General features: G+C 35.6%; 1 protein-coding gene across 6 annotated transcripts in view; it reads right to left on the reverse strand.

Moving 5' to 3' along the window:
• Nucleotides 1–22,562, reverse strand: part of MYCBP2 (MYC binding protein 2) — a 310,827-nt gene that overhangs the window by 184,226 nt on the left and 104,039 nt on the right. For all 6 annotated transcript variants that reach the window (XM_054719873.1, XM_054719875.1, XM_054719871.1 and 3 more), the window contains 3 exons: nt 17,525–17,644; nt 16,513–16,594; nt 5,554–5,671 (listed from right to left, as the gene is read on the reverse strand). In XM_054719873.1, coding sequence (XP_054575848.1) covers nt 5,554–5,671; nt 16,513–16,594; nt 17,525–17,644 — 320 coding nt within the window. The remainder of the gene's footprint in view (nt 1–5,553; nt 5,672–16,512; nt 16,595–17,524; nt 17,645–22,562) is intronic.

Here is a 22,562-nt window from a genome sequence, read left to right on the forward strand (position 1 = left end):
TTATATCTGACAAATTAGATCTCAAAGTGAAGGACATAACATGAGATAATGAAGGCCACTTCATAATACTAAAGGGAGCAATCCAACAAGAAGAAATAACTCTGGTAAACATATATGCACCCAATACAGGAGCAACAAGATACATTAAAAAACTCCTGGAAAATATCAAAGGAGAGACTGACAGCAATACAATCATAGTAGGAGACTTCAATACCCCACTATCACCATTGGACAAATCCTCTATACAAAAAATCAGCAAAGAAACATCAATCCTAAATGACTCACTAGACCAGATGGAATTAATCGCCATCTTCAGAACATTTCACCCCAAAGCCACAGAATATACATTCTTCTCAAGTGCACATGGGTCATTTTCAAAGATAGACCATATGTTAGGACATAGGCAAAGTCTCTCCAAATTCAAGAAGAAGAAATCATATTAAGTATCTTCTCAGATCACAGTGGCATAAAACTGGAAATCAAGTACAATAAAAACAACCCAAAGAAATCAAACACATGGAGACTAAACAGCATGCTATTAAACCATGACTGGGTTACCAAAAACATCAAGGAAGAAATAAAAGACATCATGGCAACAAATGACAATGAAAACACAACAATCCAAAATCTATGGGACACAGCGAAAGCAGTCCTGAGAGGGAAGTTCATAGCTCTACAAGCCTACTGCAATAAAAAAGAAACAATGGTAATAAATTACCTAACCCAACAACTCAAAGAGTTAGAGAGAGAGCAACAAGAAAAGCCCAGTGTAAGCAGAAGGAAAGAAATAATAAAGATCAGAGTGGAGATAAACGACATAGAGACCAAAGAAACAATACAAAAGATCAACAAAACCAAGAGCTGGTTCTCTGAAAGGATAAACAAGACTGATGAACCTCTAGCCAGGCTCACCAAGAAGCAAAGAGAGAGGACACAAATAAACAAAATCAGAAATGAAAGAGGTGAAATAACAACAGACCCTGACGAAAAAAAAAGGATTGTTACAAAATACTACGAACAACTCTATTCCAACAAACTGGACAACCTGGAGGAAATGGACATATTCCTAGAAAAATACAACCTTCCAAAACTCAATCAGGAAGAATCTAAACAGCTCAACAGGCCAGTAACTATGGAAGAAATTGAAGCAGTCATCAAAAAGCTTCCGGCAAACAAAAGCCCGGGGCCAGACGGCTTCACAGGAGAGTTTTAGCAAACTTTCACGGAAGAACTAAAACCTATCCTCCTCAGACTATTCCAAAAAATTCAAGAGGAAGGAACACTTCCAGGCTCCTTCTATGAAGCCAGCATCACCCTAATACCAAAACCAGATAAAGACAACACAATGAAAGAGAATTACAGACCAATATCCCTCATGAACATAGATGCCAAAATCCTCAACAAAATTCTAGCAAATCGGCTCCAGCAATACATCAGAAAGATCATACACCATGACCAAGTAGGATTTATCCCAGGAATGCAAGGATGGTACAATATCCGCAAATCAATAAACGTGATACATCACATAAACAAATGGAGAGATAAAAATCACATAGTCATATCAATAGATGCAGAAAAAGCATTTGAAAAAATCCAACACCCTTTCTTGATAAAAACTCTCAACAAGGTGGGAATAGAAGGATCATATCTCAACATAATAAAAGCTATTTATGATAAACCCACAGCAAACATCATACTCAATGGGCAAAAACTAAAACCATTTCCCCTAAGAACAGGAACAAGACAGGGATGCCCACTCTCACCATTCCTGTTTGACATAGTACTGGAAGTATTAGCTATCGCAATTAGGCAAGAAGAAATAAGAGGCATCCAAATTGGAAAAGAAGAAGTGAAGCTGTCCTTATTTGCAGATGACATGATACTGTACATAAAAAAACCAAAAGAATCCATCAAAAAATTAATAGACTTAATAAATGAATTCAGCAATGTAGCGGGATACAAAATTAACACCAAGAAATCTATGGCCTTTCTATACACCAATAGTGAACTTACAGAAAGAGAGACTAAAAAATCAATCCCATTTACCATCGCACCAAAAAAATTAAGATACCTAGGAATAAACTTAACTAAGGAGGTAAAAGACCTATTCGCGGAAAACTACAGGACACTGAAAAAAGAGATAGAGGAAGACGTAAACAGATGGAAGAACATACCATGTTCATGGATTGGTAGAATCAACATCATTAAAATGTCCATACTACCCAAAGCAATCTACAGATTCAATGCACTCCCCATCAAAATACCAACAGCATATTTCACAGACCTAGAAAGAACTCTCCAAAAATTCATCTGGAATAAAAAAAGACCCCGAATAGCCACAGCAATCCTGAGAAAGAAGAATAAAGTAGGAGGGATCTCAATACCAGATTTCAAGCTGTATCACAAAGCCACTGTTCTCAAAACAGCCTGGTACTGGCACAAGAACAGACATATAGATCAATGGAACAGAATAGAGAATCCAGATATCGACCCAAACCACTATGCTCAATTAATATTTGACAAAGGAGGCATGAACATACAATGGAGTCAAGACAGTCTCTTCAATAAATGGTGTTGGGAAAATTGGACAGATACATGCAAAAAAATGAAACTAGATCACCAACTTACACCATACACAAAAATAAACTCAAAATGGATACAAGACTTAAACATAAGACGGGAAACCATAAAAATACTAGAGGAATCCACAGGCAACAAAATCTCAGACATATGCCAAAAGAACTTCTTCACTGACACTACCCCTAGGGCAATGGAAGCTAAAGAGAAAATTAACAAATGGGACTACATCAAAATAAAAAGCTTTTTTACAGCAAAAGAAACCATCAACAAAACAACAAGAAGAACATATTTGCAAATGCTATCACTGATAAAGGTTTAATCTCCAACATCTACAGGCAGCTTATGCAACTTAATAAAAGGAAGATAAATGATCCAATAAGAAAATGGGCAACGGACCTAAACAGAATATTTTCAAAAGAAGACAGAAGGAAGGCCAAGAGACACATGAAAACATGTTCAAAGTCACTTATTATCCGAGAGATGCAAATCAAAACAACAATGCGGTACCATCTCACACCTGTCAGAATGGCTATCATCAACAAACAACAAGTGTTGGCAAGGATGCGGAGAAAAAGGAACCCTCGTGCACTGCTGGTGGGAATGCAGACTGGAGCAGCCACTGTGGAGAACAGTATAGAGTTTCCTCAAAAAACTGAAAATGGAACTCCCATTTGACCCAATAATCCCATGCCTGGGAATATATCCGAAGAAACTAGAAACACCAATCAGAAAGGATATATGCACCCCTATGTTCATAGCAGCACAATTTACAATAGCTAAGATTTGGAAACAGCCTAGGTGCCCGTCAGCAGATGACTGGATCAGAAAACTGTGGTACATCTACACAATGGAATACTATGCTGCCATAAAAAAGAAGGAATTCTCATCATTTGAAGCAACCTGGATGGAACTGGAGAACATTATGCTAAGTGAAATAAGCCAGTCAATGAAAGAAAAATACCACATGATCTCACTCATTTATGGATAATAAAGAACATTATAAACTGATAAACAAAAAGATAGATACAGAGACAGTAAAGCATCAAACAGACTGTCAAATTAAAGGGGGAAGGTTAGGGAGAGGTGGGGGAGATAAATCAAACGAAGGACTTGTATGCATGCATATAAGCATAACCAATGGACGCAAAACTTTGGGGGGTGAGGGCATGTATAGGGTGTGGGGTGGGGGGGCAATGGTAAGATATGTACACATATAATACCTCAATAAAAAAAATTATAACTAAATTCTAAAACAACAATCACTGATAACCACCTGAAGACTAGCTGAACTGAGCTCCTATAACTAAGGATAAAAAGAAGAAACCACGTCTAGACTGGTAGGAGGGGTGGAGATGCAGACTTGGCAGGTCCCATACCCACAGTGTGGCGATTAAGAATCAGGAAGGCCCTACCCGGTTTGGCTCAGTAGACAGAGCAGCAGCCCGGTTCAATTCTGGCCAAGGGCACATGACCAGGTTGAGGGCTCCATCTCTAGTAGGGGGTGTGCAGGAGGCAGCCAATCAATTATTCTCTCTCATCATTAATATTTCTATCTCTCTCTCCCTCTCCCTTCTTCTCTGAAATCAATAAAGAAATATATTAAAAAAAAAAAAAAAAGAATCAGGAGGGAGAACAGCTTCAGAGGTTTCAGCCCCAAACCGGGCTCCCCAGACCAGGGACCAGCCATAACATTGGCTGTCAGATCAGTGGGGGTTATGCCTGAGAAAGACAAAGGGCTGTGGGAGACTGAGATGCTCCCCTTAAAGAGCTGGCTGGCCCATGAAGTCGCTCGCTCATAAACTCACTCCCAGCACAGAGGCAGCAGCTCAAAATTTTCAGGGACATAACTAGAGGAACTACACAACCTTTTTATACGCTTAAAATAATTTCCAAATAAAAGATTTTTTAAAGTTCACTTAAAATTTTTTAAATAATCAAGAGTTGCCATCCAGAACTGAAATGTCAGTGCTGACATGTACACATAAGGAACTGTTGGACATTGAAGTTGGGTCTCAAAAGAACTGTTGGCCCAGAAAGAAACTCACTACACACTGATTCATTTGCCTGTCACCATAACCATTATTGCTTGTCTCATTTTCGGTTCTTATAAGTGTATTTCTAATAGCACATGATCTCACTCATCTAGGGGAAATAATGAACAACATAGACTGATGAACAAGAAGAGACCCAGAAACAAGGAGGCATGGATCAGACTGTCAGGCCTCAGGAGGAGGGGAGAGATCAACCAAAGGACTTGTGTGCAAGCATATGAGCCTAACCAGCAGTTAAGGACAACAGGGGGGTGGAGGCATGTGTGGGGAGGGGTGTGGGATGGGAATGGGGGGATGAGGACAAATATGTGATACCTTAATCAATAAAGAAATTAAAAAAAAAAGAGTTGCAAATTGCATCCCAAGGACTTAGGTTACAGAGTTCTGAATATTTATCCATGTCAGATATGATACAGGTTTATTAGCAATCTTATGGAGCTGTTCCTTGATCTCTACTGTAGTCAAGAGAAAGAGAATGAAGCAGACAGGCAAATGGAGAAAGAAGAAAAAGGAAACTATAACTTTAAACAAATCTAATAAGAAAACTAGACTTTTAAAAAGTTCTAAGATAGAATTCTATACGTTAAAGAAAAATGAATCTTTACAAATTAGATGAGAAATGAGTTTTCAAATGATAGAATTACCTCTACTGAAAGCTTAAAGGATTTTGACCTGGAATAAACATTCTAATTATAACACAGCTATTTATTAAATTCAATAAATTCTAATGCTAAACTAGAAAAGCAAATTATTTCAAAGTAATGTCATTCAAGTTCTGTGTGTATGGAGGGCAGAGACAGGAAATACGCATATGCAATAATTATAATACAAGAATTTCACTGAAACCAGAAAAAAGGCTCATGTAGATAAATTGTAAGACAATGATACAATGAATATTATCAATGCTTTAAAAATTCCTTACAGAAAAACTTCCAAATGTGAAGACCTGTCCATCCATTAAAAGTACTGCCGTATGGTTGCTGCCTGCAGTAACTTGTGTGCTAGGACCTGGCAATGCTTGAACAAGAGTGGGACATCCCCTAGGTTAAAAAAAAAAAAAAAATTAAGTCAATATCTTAAAAGACCCAACTGAAATAATAAACAAACAATGCATAAATGCATAAGGAAAAGAGATAATAGGAACTAATATGAATATTCAGTAAAAAGTTATTTAAGTGCTATATTACTGTCTCCATTCTAAGTGCTCAGGATACAAAGATGAAAATGACATAATCAATGAGTTTAAGGAGATTATTTAAAAGATTTCCTGAATTTATTATCCTAATTATAGACACAATTTTTAATTGTTCTGAAAGACTGGTGCTACTTTTGTTGTAGAAGAAAATTTCTTTAATCTTTAACAGTAAATAGCATTGTTGGAGATCTTTATAAATATTTATTGGATGATATAATCATGCAATAATTTAACAGAAATTCAATCCAGGAACTATAAGAAACAACTGATTTTATGTCCTCTTTTCTATTTTTTTTTTCCACTGGGCTATAACTTAAGATTTTAACACAGTAGTTAATGAATCAGAATGCAATATCATGAGAGGCTATGCAGCAGTTGCTAAAAGCTTAAGTTAGAGATATGGGTGTGAATCCTGGCTCCAAGAAGTAACACCAACATGACCATGACTTTGAACAAGTTACTCATCCTTTCTGCATTTCATTTTTCTCTGTTATAACACAGAAGATAATAATAATCCATAGGGTTCTTATGAACAATAAGGAAGCTCACATATGTCAAGTGCTTGGCACACAGTTAACATAATAAATGATAACAAATATGATAAATAACATCCTTAGATCCATTCTTATATCACTCTATTTACCATTTATTAACCATTTTTAGTAATCATTATCTGTAATTAGAATAATCATCACTATAGAAATAATCCATACAAAACAGAAGAGCTCGATTTTGAGACAATGTTATTATGATACTTTAAACTTTAAACATTATATAAAATATATTTTAAATAATTTTTCAGGCTGCAATGAAAAATGAATGGAAAGAGGCAAGATTAACAGCTGGAAACCTAGTTAAAAAAATTCACAATAACTGGGTGAATTAAGATGAAGGCACAAACTAGGAACAGAGTAGATTGAAAACAATGAATGAACTTGACAGCTATGTAAAAAAAATAACTGATTGGACTTGACAAATGATTGATATGAGGTCAGGAAGGATTTCTGCTTATGCAACAAGGTACACAGTGGTAACATTTTTAAGCTATGAGAATGAATGAAGATGATTAAAAAGAGAAAAGAAGAAATCCTGGTTTTCATTCTGAATCTCTTCTAACACTGTCAGTATGGACAGAGAAAGAAAAACTAGTAGAAATCTAGGACATACCAATGAGGAATAATGAATTCTGGAAAATGAAGTGAGTTATTGCAAAAGAAGATTTCAAGAAGGGGGAAATAATCTACATGCCAAATGCTTTAGAGAGACATCAACTGACCACTCAACTTTTTAGCAAGAAAGTCTCTGGTAGGAGTAGGCACAACACTGTAGCAGATGAGAAATTAACAGTGGGGTCCTAGACTATGCAAAATCCCTTCAGGCATCTCAGCAGGAAAGAGAAAAAGAAACAACAACTAAAGGGAAAATGAAGTTGAAGGAAAGACTTTGGTCCTTTAAAATGATGGAGAGTTGAAGAAGTTTAAAAGAGTAAAAATAATGAGGCTAAATATACAGGTCAGAGAGGAGACAAGAAACAGAACTTGATCCCTAAGGAAAAGGTATAGATAGGCTTCATAAATATTACATTAAAAAGTAGCAAAGTAGTAGTATGGATGCAAGTGTGTTTGTACAGTTGGCGGGCTAAAGAATTTCCCACCTAACAGTTTTTATTTTTGTTCTAATAGAGATCATGTGCTGAGATGAAAAAGGAAGTAGGTGAGCAGAGAATCTGAAGATTATAGAAAAGGTACGATGCTGGATGGAACAAATAAAGTACCGAGATCAGAAGTTTTTAAACTTGATCCAAAGGGCTTCTGGGAAGTATTTTAATGAGCTTCAGGAGATATGTGAATCTCCTAAATCTGTAAGTCAATTTCTGTATATATGTTCTTGTATCTATTTATTCTGAAAAGAGAGCACATATCTTTCATCAAATTCTCAAAAGATCTGAAACCAAATAGTTTAAAACTACAAAATAGGAGGATTACTGCCCATCATAGTGAAATTAATTGAATCTGGAAACCATATAACTATACATGAGTATATTTTTTTCTGAAACCTAAGTTAGACATGAAAAATACAGATAGACAGATTCATGCCTGAAGTTTTGCCATGCTTTAGCATCAAGACCAAGAGGGTAAGGGAATTGAGGATACTGGTAAGAGTATAGGTGAAGAGAAGAAATAATCTCTAACTTAGGTAAAATGAAAAGGGTGAAAGAGTAAAAAAGCAGAGGGCTATAGGGAACTGAGTACTGATAATGTCAATGGCCAACTAAAGTTAAGTAAAGCTAAGTAAAAGAAGGAGAAATTGTGATCAGATTATGGTTGTGTAAACTTAAATTCAAAGTTTGAGCTGTGCCAGATTCAGGATGGGCGCTGGGAATAACCATAATGAATGTGGAAGTAAAGTTTACTAGATATAAGGGTGTCATATAATTATATTGTATGGTGTCATTCACATAGATATTGAAGTCACTCATGAGTGTGACAAAACTCAGACTGAGAAAACACTATGAGGCAGACACTAAATTTTCAATGAATGAAAGGCAATGACTGAAAGGTTGGTAGGTAATAAAAGGGAAGAGAGCAGAATGGCCATGCCTCAAAAGAGCACTAGTGGTTATTTTATTTTATTTATTTTACTTTATTTTACTTTATAATGGAGTAATACAGCTAAGAACAGCAGTGAAAGGTAAACTAGTTCTCAACTCTGAAATATGGAGAGTTTGGCAAATAAACAATTATCCCTTCACACTTCTACATAAAATATATCATTGATTGCTGAAATAACTCTATGAGTAGATCTGAAGAACTTAAAAAGATTTTTCCAAGAGTTGGTGGCAGGTCTTCTAATAAATAGTCTTTGATCTCTTTCCCTGATGCTAGTGAGCCCATTTATTAAATTACTAGTGGCCCGGTGCCCGAAATTCGTGGAGGGGGAGAGGGGGAGTGGGAAGGGTATCCCTCAGCCCGGCCTGCACCCTCTCTAATCTGGGACCCCTCAGGGGATAACTGGCAGTCGGACATCCCTCTCACAATCCAGAACCAGAACTACTGGCTCCTAACCACTCACCTGCATGACTAATTGTCCCTAACTTCTCCTGCCTGCCAGCCTGATTGTCCCTAACTGCTCCCCTGCTGGCCTGATTACCCCTAACCACCTCTGCCTCGGTCGGCCCCGTATCCGGGACCCAGGATTCCCTCCTCCAACCGACCACAGGCACCCGGGATCCAGGCTTCCCTCCCTCGGGTCAGCCATAGGTGCCCAGGCCGGCTTCAGCCACAGGGGATGATGGGCAAGTAGCTTCCCCTGGGCTGCAGCCGCAAGTGCTGTATTTTGGCCTGAGATCAGGGGGCAGGCGGCTTCTTTGTCTCCCAGCTGCAGCCAGCCTCAGGCGCTGGGGCCCGGTTTCTCCATCTCCCCCAGGACGTGGGGCAGGTGGACGTGAGGCTTCTGCTGCTGTCTGCAGCCTTGGATCATGGGGCAGACGGCTTCTTCGTCTCCTGGACTGCAGCCAGCCTCAGGCACTGGCGCCCGACTTCTCCGACCCCCACAGGCCCTGAGCGGTGGGTGGGGGGGGGGGGGGGGGGGAGGGACTGCCGCCATATTTTCAGGTTAATTTGCATACTCAACGATTGGCTAGTAGCATAGCGGAGTGACTGTAATTTGCATGTTTCTCTTTTATTAGTGTAGATTTGGAAAACACAGGAAGAGCAAAAGAGAAAAATCGTGTGTGTGCTTGTGCGCGCGCGCATGTCAGGCACTTTACAAATACCATATTAATTCCTCAAGAATTGTTATTTAAACTAAGGCTTAGTAAATTACAGTCATATAGTTGGTAAGAGATGAAGCAAAAATTTGAACCTTGTCTAAATTGTTCCAGACACAATGATGGTATAACAGTGGTTCTCAACCTTTGTAATGCCGCGACCCTTTAAATACAGTTCCTCATGTTGTGGTGACCCCCAACCATAAAATTATTTTCGTTGCTACTTCATAACTGTAATTTTGCTACTGTTATGAATCATAATGTAAATATCTGTGCTTTCCGATGGTCTTAGGCGACCGTTGTTGTAGAGCATAAGACCATCGGAAAACAAGATATTTACATTATGATTCATAACAGTAGCAAAATTACAGTTATGAAGTAGCAACGAAAATAATTTTATGGTTGGGGGTTACCACAACATGAGGAACTGTATTAAAGGGTCGTGGCATTAGAAAGGTTGAGAACCACTGGTATAGAATATTAATGCAGAAGGAGCACAGTATAGCAAGAAAAAGATAAAACTCAGAAACATTATAAAAACTAGCAAAATTCTATTGGAAAAGGAGAATAAAAACATCTAAACTATATAATCTATTTCCCAACATCCAGGTTTAAATTTATTGAAAATGGTAAAAGAATTTGGAATTCAGAAATTTAGAAGCATACTGGACAAAATAAGCAAAAAAGTGGGTTGGTAGACTCAAGTCATGAGTGAATGTATAAAAGCCATCAAAAACTTTTCTTACATTCACTTTAAAAAGGGACAACAATAACAGCTAACATTTATTGAGCACTTACCATGGGCTATGCCCTGTGCTAAGTAAATAACATGCATCATCTCACTGAATTCTCACAACAACCTTCTGAGGCAAATATACTTACTACCATTTAATAGAGAAAGCAAATGAGACATAGGAAAGTCATATAACTTGGCCAAGGTTATATAGGTACCAAGTGATAGAATCAGGACCCAAACTAGAGATTGAGCTCAGTAATTTTGGCAAGTCAATACATTAAATAAAGAGAATATGAATAATGTTTATCTATCTTTATCATCATGCACACTGCAATATTTATCTGACATTAATCACACATTATCAATGTGTGCTGTACAATAAATTCCAGTTAAAAGCACTTGATTACTGGAAACTTAAAAAAAGACTCACCAACTCTACACTATTTCAACTGTCTATAAATGTTTTGCTTTGTGGTAGTTAATATGTATGCTATAGGGACTTTGTTCCTCCTGGGATTGGTCCTCCATAAAAGTGAATCAATTCCTTTCTGAATTAATAACCCAGCTCTTTACTCCTGCCTTCCAAATCCTAATACATCTAGACATAGAGGGTAACTAGAATGCTTACAGCAGAAATCGTTTTGAATAATTGCTTAATCCAACAGGCAGAGTGTGTAGGCATTATTTCACTGGGCTATCCATTGTAGCTCTCCACACAGCACATATATTCAACCTTACAGTTACAACTCAATCAATGGAAAGAGAAGTGGGCATTTACACAATAGAAAAGAACAACTTTGGGCAGTTAAAGCAAATCTCACTGGAGTTTAATTTTCTTAACAAATCCTAATATTTTATTTTAAACACGAAAAGCTATCATATTCATGACTAGAGGCCCAGTGCATGATTGAATCATGAACGTGTAGGATCCCCTACACGCTTTCGCTTTCGATCGCGGGGGAGCTGGGTGCCTGTCTGCTGGTGCACCAGGCCTTTCGGAAGGATGCGGAGGCTTCCGAAAGGCCTGGTGCCGGAGCAGACAGGCACCCAGCTCCCATGCTTTCGCTTTCGATTGCGGGGGAGCTAGGTGTCTGTCCGCTGGTGCACCAGGCCTTTCAGAAGCCTCCGGCACAGCGAAGCCTTCTGAAAGGCCTGGTGCCTGAGCGGACAGGTACCCAGCTCCCCCGCTTTTGATGGTCTGCGGCGGGACGTGAGCTCGCTGCCCCAGAGGCCCCTTCTGTTCCGCAGCATAGCCATGGCGCAGACGCTGAGCTCAATCGGCTACCCTGGCCACCCCGAGTCCCGCCCCCTGCGCCTACCACTGGCCCAATCGTGGGCGCAGCGGAGAGACGGTAATTTACATATTACCATTTTATTAGGTAGGATATTTAACATACTTAGAAGATGGTTGGTATTATCACCTGAACAATTCACTGCTAATCAAGGAATGGTGCTCACTGGTATAATCAGGACCATTAGGTCAAGTTTTTGGGTAACCTCTTCATATTAAAAGCTGACATGAGCACCTTCCCTTTCAATAGCCATTATACCTCAACATGGTGTGGCAGGATCTTGGCTTATGCTGTTCATTCTTCATATTTCACAGTTACCAGAGGTCTGTGATTTGATTATAGTCAAGATTTTCACAATTTCCCTTCCAAGAAGTCAAGACCATGAAATATAATGATTTACCAATTTTCTGTGGAATGACAACCAACTACAGTCAGATCTGTGGAGAATTGCCCTCCTTGCTGCACACATGATCGATGCTCCATCATGTCTAACTATAATGCACCTTTCCCAGTTTATATCATGACTCACAAAATCATCACCAGCTAAATAACAGCAGCAACACCGATGTCATAATAATAAACCCTCTTGTTCTATGTCGTGAGTCTTCAGTGAGAAATAGAACTAAAACTTACTAAATTCTCTTCCACACCAACTATAAGCCCTGACTCAGTATCTACATATTAGTGAGGCCATTCAAAGGTGAAGCAAAATATCTGCTGCCTCTAACACCTGTGAAAGTAATTGCTCAACCTTGCAAGCCATTCATATTGGGTCATATGCAGTGTCCAATATCCAATGTCACATCCAGTGACATTTGATAAAAGTAATTTTGCCAAAGACCTTTTGCTCTCTTTACAAGCACAGTATTTGTCATTAAGATTGTGATAATCTTACAAACCTCTTGACAATAATGTCAAATGTATGTTGCTCTGGTCCTTTTATTGAGAAGTTCAACTCAATTATACCTCAATCATCCCTTCTTATTAGCAACAACATTCATAAAAGTAACTGAGGACACTTTATTTCATCCTTATTTTATGTGCAAATGAACCTGACCCCATACTCTTAAGGACAGACAGGAGTTCTCAATTCTGGACTAGCATTAGAATCTGGAGTTTTTAAAAGACAGATGCTGCCATTCTATATAGGACTGGACTAGCTGCCTCTAATACCAACCCTCACCCACAACACAAACCTCTTAGAAATTCTAGCTGTAGAATCTGTACATGGTATTTCTGAAGCTACCCAAGTAAATTTAGTGTGCAGCCACGATTAAGAATCACGGATCTTGGAACAGAGTTGTTCATAGTATTTTTTCATAATTGTTTGTATTTCCGTGGGGTTGGTTGTTACTTCACCTCCTTCATTTCTGATTTTGTTTATTTGGGTCCTCTCTCTTTACTTCTTGGTGAGCCTGGCTAGAGGTTCATCAATCTTGTTTATCCTTTCAAAGAACCAGCTCTTGGTTTTGTTGATCTTTTATATTATGTTTTTTTGGTCTCTATGTCCTTTATCTCCACTCTGATCTTTATTATTTCCTTCCTTCTGCTTACACTGGGCTTTTTTGGTTGCTCTCTTTCTAACTCTTTGAGTTGTAGGGTTGGATAATTTATTATCATTTTTTCTTGTTTTTTGACGTAGGTCAGTAGAGCTATGAACTTCCCTCTCAAGACTTTCACTGTGTCCCATAGATTTTGGATTGTTGTGTTTTCATTGTCATTTGTTGCCATGATGTTTTTTATTTCTTCTTTGATCTCTTTGGTCACCCAATCATTGTTTAATAGCATGCTATTTAGCCTCCAGGTGTTTGATTTTTTAAAATTGTTTTTATTGTAGTTCATTTCTAGTTTTTTGCCATTGTGATCTGAGAAGATGCTTGATATGATTTCTATCTTCTTGAATTTGAAGAGACTTTGCCTGTGTCCCAATATGTGGTTTATCTTTGAAAATGACCCATACAATGGACAACCTAGATGAAATGGACATATTCTTAGAAAAATACAAGCTCCCAAAACTCAATCAAGAAGAATCAAAAAACCTGAATAGGCCGATAACTACCAAAGAAATTAAAGCAGAAATTAAAAATCTTCCAGCAAACAAAAGCCCTGGTCTGGATGACTTTACAGGGAGTTCTACCAAGCATTCAAAGAAGAACTAAAAACTATCCTCCTCAGACTACACCAAAAAATTTAAGAGAAAGGCACACTTCCAAGGTCTTTCTATGAAGCCAGCATTACCCTAATACCAAAACCAGATAAAGACACCACAAAAAAAGAAAACTACAGGCCAATATCCCTCATGAACATAGATGCTAAAATCCTTAACAAAATCCTAGCAAATCGGATTCAGCATTACATTAAAATGATCATACACCATGACCAAGTGGGATTTATTCAGGGCATGCAAGGATGGTACAATATCTGTAAATCAATAAATGTGATATATGACATAAACAAACTGAGAGACAAAAATCACATAATCATATCAATTGATGCAGAAAAAGCATTTGACAAAATCCAACACCCTTTCCTGATAAAAACTCTCAGAAAAGTGGGAATAGAGGAATCATACCTCAATATAATAAAAGCCTTATATGACAAACCTACAGCCAACATCATACTCAATGGGCAAAAACTAAACTCATTTCCCCTAAGAACAGGAACAAGACAGGGATGCCCACTTTCACCATTCCTACTCGATACAGTACTGAAAGTGCTAGCCATAGCGATCAGACAAAAAAAAGAAATAAAAGGCTTCCAAATTGGAAATGAAGAAGTAAAACTGTCCTTATTCACAGATGACATGATACTATACATAGAAAACACCAAAGACTCCATCAAAAAACTATTAGACCTAATAAATGAATTTGGCAATGTAGCAGGATACAAAATTAACACCCAGAAATCTATGGTCTTTTTATACAACAATAATAAACTCACAAAAAGAGAAATGGGGAAAAAAATCCCATTTACCATTGCACCAAAAAAATTAAGATACCTAGGAATAAACTTAACTAAGGACATAAAAGACCTGTACTCAGGAAACTACAGGACATTAAAAAAAGAGATAGAGGAAGACATAAACAAATGGAAAAACATACCATGTTCATGGATTGGTAGAATCAACATCATTAAAATGTCCATAATACCCAAAGCAATTTACAGATTCAATGCAATCCCCATTAAAATACCAAAGGCATATTTCAAAGATCTAGAACAAACGCTCCAAAAATTCATCTGGAATAAAAAAAGACTCCGAATAGCCACAGCAGTCCTGAGAAAGGACAAAGTTGGAGGGGTCACATTACCAGATATCAAGCTATATTACCAAGCCACAGTTCTCAAAACTGCCTGGTCCTGGCACAATAACAGACGCATAGACCAATGGAACAGAACAGAGAAGCCATTATGCTCAATTAATATTTGACAAAGGAGGCAGGAGCATACAATGGAGTCAAAACAGTCTCTTTAATAAATGGTGCTGGGATATTTGGACAGATACATGCAAAAAAAAAAAAATGAAACTAGATCACCAAATTACACCACACACAAAAACAAACTCAAAATGGCTAAAGGACTTGAATGTAAGATGGGAAACCATAAAAATCCTACAAGACTCCACAGGCAGCAAAATAGTAGACGTGTGTCCTAGCAATATCTTTACAGATACAGCTCCTAGGGCAATGGAAACTAAAGAGAAAATAAACAAATGGGACTACATCAAAATAAAAAGCTTTTGCACAGCAAAAGAAGCCATCAACAAAACAACAAGAAAGCCCACTGCATGGGAGAACATGTTTGCCAATGTTATCACCGATAAGGGTTTAATCTCCAAAATTTACAGGGAACTCATACAAATTAACAAAAGGAAGATAAACAATTCAATCAAAAAATGGGCAACGGACCTAAATAGATACTTTTCTAAAGAAGACAGAGGAAGGCCAAGAGACATATGAAAACATGCTCAAAGTCACTACTTATCAGAGAGATGCAAATCAAAACAACAATGCGGTATCATCTCACACCTGTCAGAATGACTATCATCAAGAAATCAACAAATGACAAGTGTTGGCGAGGATGCGTAGAAAAAGGAACCCTTTTGCACTGCTGGTGGGAATGCAAACTGGTTCAGCCACTGTGGAGAACAGTATGAAGTTTCCTCAAAAAACTAAAAATGGAACTCCCATCTGACCCTGCGATCCCACTTCTAGGAATATATCCCAAGAAACTAGAAACACCAATCAGAAAGGATATATGCACCCCAATGTTCATAGCAGCACAATTCACCATAGCTAAGATTTGGTAACAGCCTAAGTGCCCATCAGCAGATGAGTGGATTAGAAAACTGGTACAGTTTCTCTGAGAGATCATTATGTTTTACTTAAAAATTATTCAAAAGCTTCAATATCTTCTTTTTAATTCTGGACCAACATCAAGGAATATAAATGAATCCACTACTGATTTTTAAAAATGCAATCTGGAGATGTTCACTGTCTTTTTCATTGCCACGAGCAATCTTTAAAAAGATAATTATTAAAAATATAGGATTTTTGTGATAATCATAATCACTTACATTTAAAGTGTGTAGAATGTAAATAATTTTTTCTATTGAAACTACAAATCTATCCCCACAAAAATCACTCAACCATAAAATCAAGAATCACCTGTAATTTTTACAGGCCACACTCTTTAAAACAGCGGTATAGACACTATTTTAAGTATAGAAATATATATTTAGACAAAAAAGAAGAAAAAAGAAAGGAAAAGAAAAAAAAAACAACAACAGTATCTTCAAACAATAAGTCAGAGCAGCAGTTGCCAACCTTTCAGACCTCTCGGACCACCAGTGGTCTGCAGACCACTGGTTGGCAACCGCTGAATCAGAGTACCTGGAATTGACATCTCCATGTCCTAGCTGCCCATGCTGTCCATATCCAAACGTATAGACATCTCCATTTTCCATTAAAACCACTGAAACCAAAAGGAAGAGCTTTATTATTTCATTATGTACATTTTATATTTCTATCACACTATAGTAAAAGTAGTGCAATTTTTGCTATTTAAAATTTATAGAGCCATTAAAATAGGAAATTGAAGTATAAGCTTATATTTAATGAAAAATATAATTTTAGGTCAGAAAGATATTTTTATAGGTTATAAAATGCAGTGTTTTTCATAATAAATACTGTTAAATTTAAATAATGCCATTTAATAACATTAAACATTGGTTTGGGTCAACTGTAAAGTTTGTAATAGTAAGTACATATACAATATTTTTTCTCTCAGGTCTAGGATAATTATATAGGTACAGACAGATTTGAGCTCTGCATAATTATGTAAAACATCAATGAACGGTCAGAACTTCAATAACTGCCAATGCCTTATTGAATAAGGAAATATATTTGGCATCAAAGGAAAATTTAACATTTTTCATTGTTATAAATGTTGAATAGTACAACCTAAGCTATATAACCTAAATGCAACAATTTACTAAGCATTTAATTATTTTTAACATTTAAAAAAATAAAGAAATTTATTGATGTACATTTCTCATCAAACAGTAACAAAATAGGTGACCTGATTATAAAAACTAAGAATTCTGGAGTCTAAAAAAATTTCAGGGATTATTTCATTTTCAGGAATTTTCTAAATAGAATTATAATATAAATCCATCAGAAGACAGAATAAAAGTTAGATCTCTAGACAAGTACCTATTTCATCATGCCCTAGTTTTTAAAAGGAATTCTGTAAAAAATACAAAGCTTTTTTTATATTTGAGAGTTATTGCCACACTATAGATTTTAACACACAGTTAACAGACTACATTCGTCTATACTAAACAAATAACTGATTTAGCACAATTGTAAAAATGCAGTTATACCCTAAAGTTCCAGCTGCTACCTGAATGGTGAAATCCACAGCTGACTTGTACTGCCCGGAGCTCACAATCAAATCGCACAGAGCCTGGAGGATATGTTGTGATTTTGCTTGCATCCTTTTCTCCTCGTTCTCCACTTCCATCTGTAAGTTTTATAATTTGTAAGTAAGCCATTATTCATCTTCAAAATAAAAATTTTAATCAGTTTACTATGAAGAACAAGAGAAAAATGTTAAAAGGAACAAGCAAGAAGAACCTGCAACTGTTAGAAGTGATAGATCAAGAATCTACCTGCAAAGAAGCAATTTTTGAAAAGATATAGTACTATACACTTCTGCTTGCAAATATTGCTAAATCAATAAAAACAGAAATCTAATTATGAATAAAACCTATTAAGCTAATCAGTTATGTAATATAAATTCATGTTATAAAATTACAAATATAATAATTTGTATGGAAAAATTTAGTTTGCACAAAAAATAACTGCATGCAATGTCATTTAACAATTATTTTATACTTAGTGATACTGCTAGTACTAGCCATTAAAAAAAATTCCAAGTTGACTAAAAAATAACTTAGATTTCCCAATCTTAGAAAGGCTACCCTATCTATCAGTATTGCTAAGCTCAATTAAACTTTTTAAAATGTATGAACACTAACTAGCTCATTCCTTTTCCCTGTCCTACCTTCTGGCCCCCAACCACTAACTACTCTCAACCAAATCCTCCTGCTTTCATTTCTTTTTTTCCTCCTCCCTTCTTATAATTTCCTCCCTTAAGCTTGCTTTACACCTTCCCTGATTTCTACATTTGATTTTAAATATTCTGGTATTCTAACTATAAAGTTAAAAAACACACTCCAGAATATAAATATTTTAATTTAGAATGTATAAAAAAGGGAGGTAATCTATTTTTCCTAATCTAAAACTACACATCACTAAAACATGACCTCTGTATCATCAAGATTCAAATTCCTTGTACATTTGTATAAGGAATTTATTCCTTAGAATAAATGTCAACCTAAGCCACTCTACTGTGGCATAGCAACTCTAAACAAATCTATATAACATGCAGGTACACATGTGGATCGACAGACACACACATTTTTAATTCTACATTTTCATTGCCCATTTTAGAAAGCTAAACAGAATTATATCAAATCATGTTCATGTTAGCCTTTCTTTTTTATCTACTATTTCTCACATTAGTAATATTCAGGTCAGACCGAATTGGCTTAACTTATGACTTTCCTTTCTATAACAAAATGACTATCATTCTGAAAAGCTTTCTACTCCTTATAACACTAGGACAGTAAAACCTCACTAATTCAGAATAACATAGAAAGGTTTGGCCTATATGACTTACTGAAAAGGTCTCAATCATAGAACCTTTAAGAGAAAATTCAATTTTATTACCTGGAAGCAGTACAGACTGTAAACTAAATGCTACAATAAATGAAAGGTGGTTACCTACATTATAATTCAAAATAGGCCTATATTACATAAAAATATACCATAAACATAAAAGTCCTTTAACATACAAGAATTAATTGCTCGACCCAGAGGTTGAAGGCACGTTGAAGGAATCCTTCATTTCTTGAGCCCTTGGTTTGAAAAGCTAGTGATTTTAGACAGGTTTCCCCTTATAAGTATGACCCTGAAAATTCAGAGGAAGAAATTACTTTGAATTTTTACTCAAAAAAGATCACAAATACTGCATCTGTAGTATAATAAATTCTGAATTAGTGAGAGGTTTTACTTTAATAGGATAAAGAATACGATTCCACTTCTGCTAAATTATCTAATGTGGGTTTGACAAGATTGGATGGGCTACAAAAAAAATTTACAACATTAGTTTCACTCCACCCAAAACAAAATATACTCTTAGTTCAAAGACTCCTCAACTTGGAAAGATAGTGGAATGGTTAAACATAAACAAAGGCCTATATAAAAGAAATAAGCAGCTTCCAAAGACTATTTAAAGAAGATGAAAGATGTATAGAAATTTCACAGTTTCATCTCCATTGTTAAAAATATCTAATTACTAAAACCAAATCTGATTTAACATAGAAAACAAATTGTGTTCATATGATATTACCAAACTTAACTAAATTCAATATTGCAAGTATCATTCCACTTTATATAAATGGATTGAGGCACAGTACAATCTTTTACCTCTGAATTTAGCAATTTGCCCTCTTCCTTAAGTCAGAGATTAAATATAGATACAAATCCCACAATAGAGACATAGCATCAGGGAAGGAGAAAAAAAAGCCTAGTAATTTACCGATTAAAACCATAGTGATTAAAAGAGTTTCAGCTAGTATTTAAAGGTAAAAATACTAGAAACATTTTGTTCAAGTTCATCTAAACAAAGCTGTATCTATATAACTTCTCAATTATTATAGCTGGTTACAATATTATTATAGTTGGTTAAAAGTAAAAAAATAAGGATGAGGCTTTTGATTATTTCAGCAGCAGTGGCAGAATTAAAAAGATATCTGTATTTGATGTCAATTAAATCCAATGTAATTCTAATAATTTAGAAATTTATTAAAGTTTATTTTAAAAATGTGCCTAATAATTAGGCAAAAATTTAGTTTAAATTCCAAGTGAAACTCAGGGAGATTAATTCTGCTCAAGTTCATTATTCAGTAATGTGTTAATAAGCAGCAGTAAAATTAATCTCACATTTGTATGAAAAATCATTGTTCTGAATATTCTTATAAGTGGCCATTTAGGTATAAGAATATCTATATTTTCCCTAATGTAAGTAGGTTCATATATACACTATATGATATTGAAATTATAATAGCTATAAAGTTTTGACAGATGTATCTAAAATATTGTGTAGATATGTATATATAGAGAGTTCATGTACATTTGTATACACACATAGAGAAAAGATTCAGTATCTAAAGGACTCCAACTTATTTTAATTTTTATTTAAATCTGTACTTTTTGGGGTAACCTTATGGTCATGTATATCACAAAATGTATCATAGAACACAGTGAGTACTTGAAGCAAAATCACTAAATAGAAGAGCAAAGCAGTAGCAAGTACAATTTACTAACCACTTGGCTCTGTGCTATACACTGAAAGCTTAAATAGCACAGTGGATAAGTGCTTTGGGGCACTAGGGCCTAAGAGACCTGGCTTGGAATTCTAGCTCTCCTATTTGCAAGTTGTATGATGTCTGGATTTTGTAAGTCTTACTTAGCTTTCCCATCTATTAAATAGCAATAATGGTATACCACTTCAAAAGGCTCTTATGAAGATTAAGTAAAATAATGTACGAAAAGTGCTCAATCAATATTCACTACTGTTGCTTCCTTTAATCAATACAATAATCTGATGACATAGGTACTGTTATTGCATTTTGCAGTTAGGAAAAACTAAGGCTTACAAATAGTAGGGCAGTTTTAGAGTCTGATAAAAAATAAGGTTTATACATTTTACCACCACCAAATGGCTTACACTTTAAACTTTTTTGTAAAAGTAAACTAATTATGTATTTAACAAATCTCAAATTTTGCAACTTTAGAATAATAATAAAAGAGAAAGCAAAAAATTCAATTTAAAGAATTAAGTATTCATGGAGGATTTCTATTTGTAAGGAATATATACATCAACATCTATATCTTAATTTAATCTTCATATCCACATAGTCAGAAATTATCATTCTTATTTTTAAAATAAGAAAACTAAAGCCAAAAAATTTAAGAAATTTATGAATGGCCACACAGTTCTAGCACATGAAAATTTAGGAATAAAACTAAGGCCTTTCAAGACTACCTCCAGAACAATTCAGATGTTCCTAACTAAAATACTATGTTAATATGATTTTATATGTAAGGCACTAAACTGCTAAAAAAAATATTAACCTAGATATCTGTTCAAAATATAGTCTATGGTTACATTTAAAAAATAACTTACTATATATTACATGGCTTATATATATTATACTTATTGATTCAGCCTTAAATACTCTATTATGCCTCTAATCAAAATTTGCCTGCTTAGGATGGATTCCGTGACCTTCTCTGAATTCTCTTCAATCAGCCAGAAGCTCTCCAACATTCCATCTTAGAACTCACTCCTGTTAACAATAAATCCACAGTGCTTACCCTCCACACACCCCCCGCACAAAAAATCATAATCTAGAAAATTTTACCATCAACGTAATTGAATGTAAAACAGAACACAGCAATTAATATAGTGAATTTTTCACTGGAATACAAATAGGGTTGAGAGAGAGAGAGACAGAAAGAGAGAGAGAGAAAATGTAGAAAAAATATTATTAAAAGACTGACTATGCCCTGGCCGGGTAGCTTAGTTGGTTAAAGCATCATCCCAATATGCCAAAGTTGCAGGTTCAATCCCTGGCTAGGGCACATACAAGAATCAACCAATGAATGGGTAAATAAGTGGAACAACAAATCGATGTTTGTCTGTCTCTTTCTCTCACTCTCTAAAAATAAAAATTTAAAAAGTCAATCAATAAAAATTGTTTAAAAGACAGCAAGTATATGTATCAAGAGTAAAAAGCAATGAATAGTGAGATAATTAAATGCCAGTTACTAATAGTGAATGCTATGGGGGAAAGAGAGAGGGAAGGGAATTTATGGGTATACAAGATTTAGTTTGAAAGGGTTAATATTCTTTATATAAAATAGAGCACTATTACTTTAAATTTTTGTGGTAAAAGGATAAATTGTTTCACCCAATGAAACCATAAAATCTGATTTTAGAAAAACTGGCCCTCCACCATACTATAAAGTAAGTCCTTCCAAAAAGGTTGCTACGAATATACAAAGAGTCTTGTTATAAAATAATCCTGTGGCAGAAAAGATGGAGGGCTAACTATTGTTGAGTAATTTCTATAGCTAATCACTGTGACACTGTAAAATGTGTTTTAAATTTGTGACTTTAGTCTTCATTTGGCATTTCATTTTAATTTTTTGGAAATTAAAGATATTTGTCCACAAGGAGCTGAAACATGGAGCTGAAAAAGTTTTATATTGTTTTATGTATTGTCAATATTTAACCTCAGGTAAAGCAT

Source organism: Eptesicus fuscus, chromosome 8, assembly GCF_027574615.1.
Source record: "Eptesicus fuscus isolate TK198812 chromosome 8, DD_ASM_mEF_20220401, whole genome shotgun sequence".
Taxonomy (NCBI): domain Eukaryota; kingdom Metazoa; phylum Chordata; class Mammalia; order Chiroptera; family Vespertilionidae; genus Eptesicus; species Eptesicus fuscus.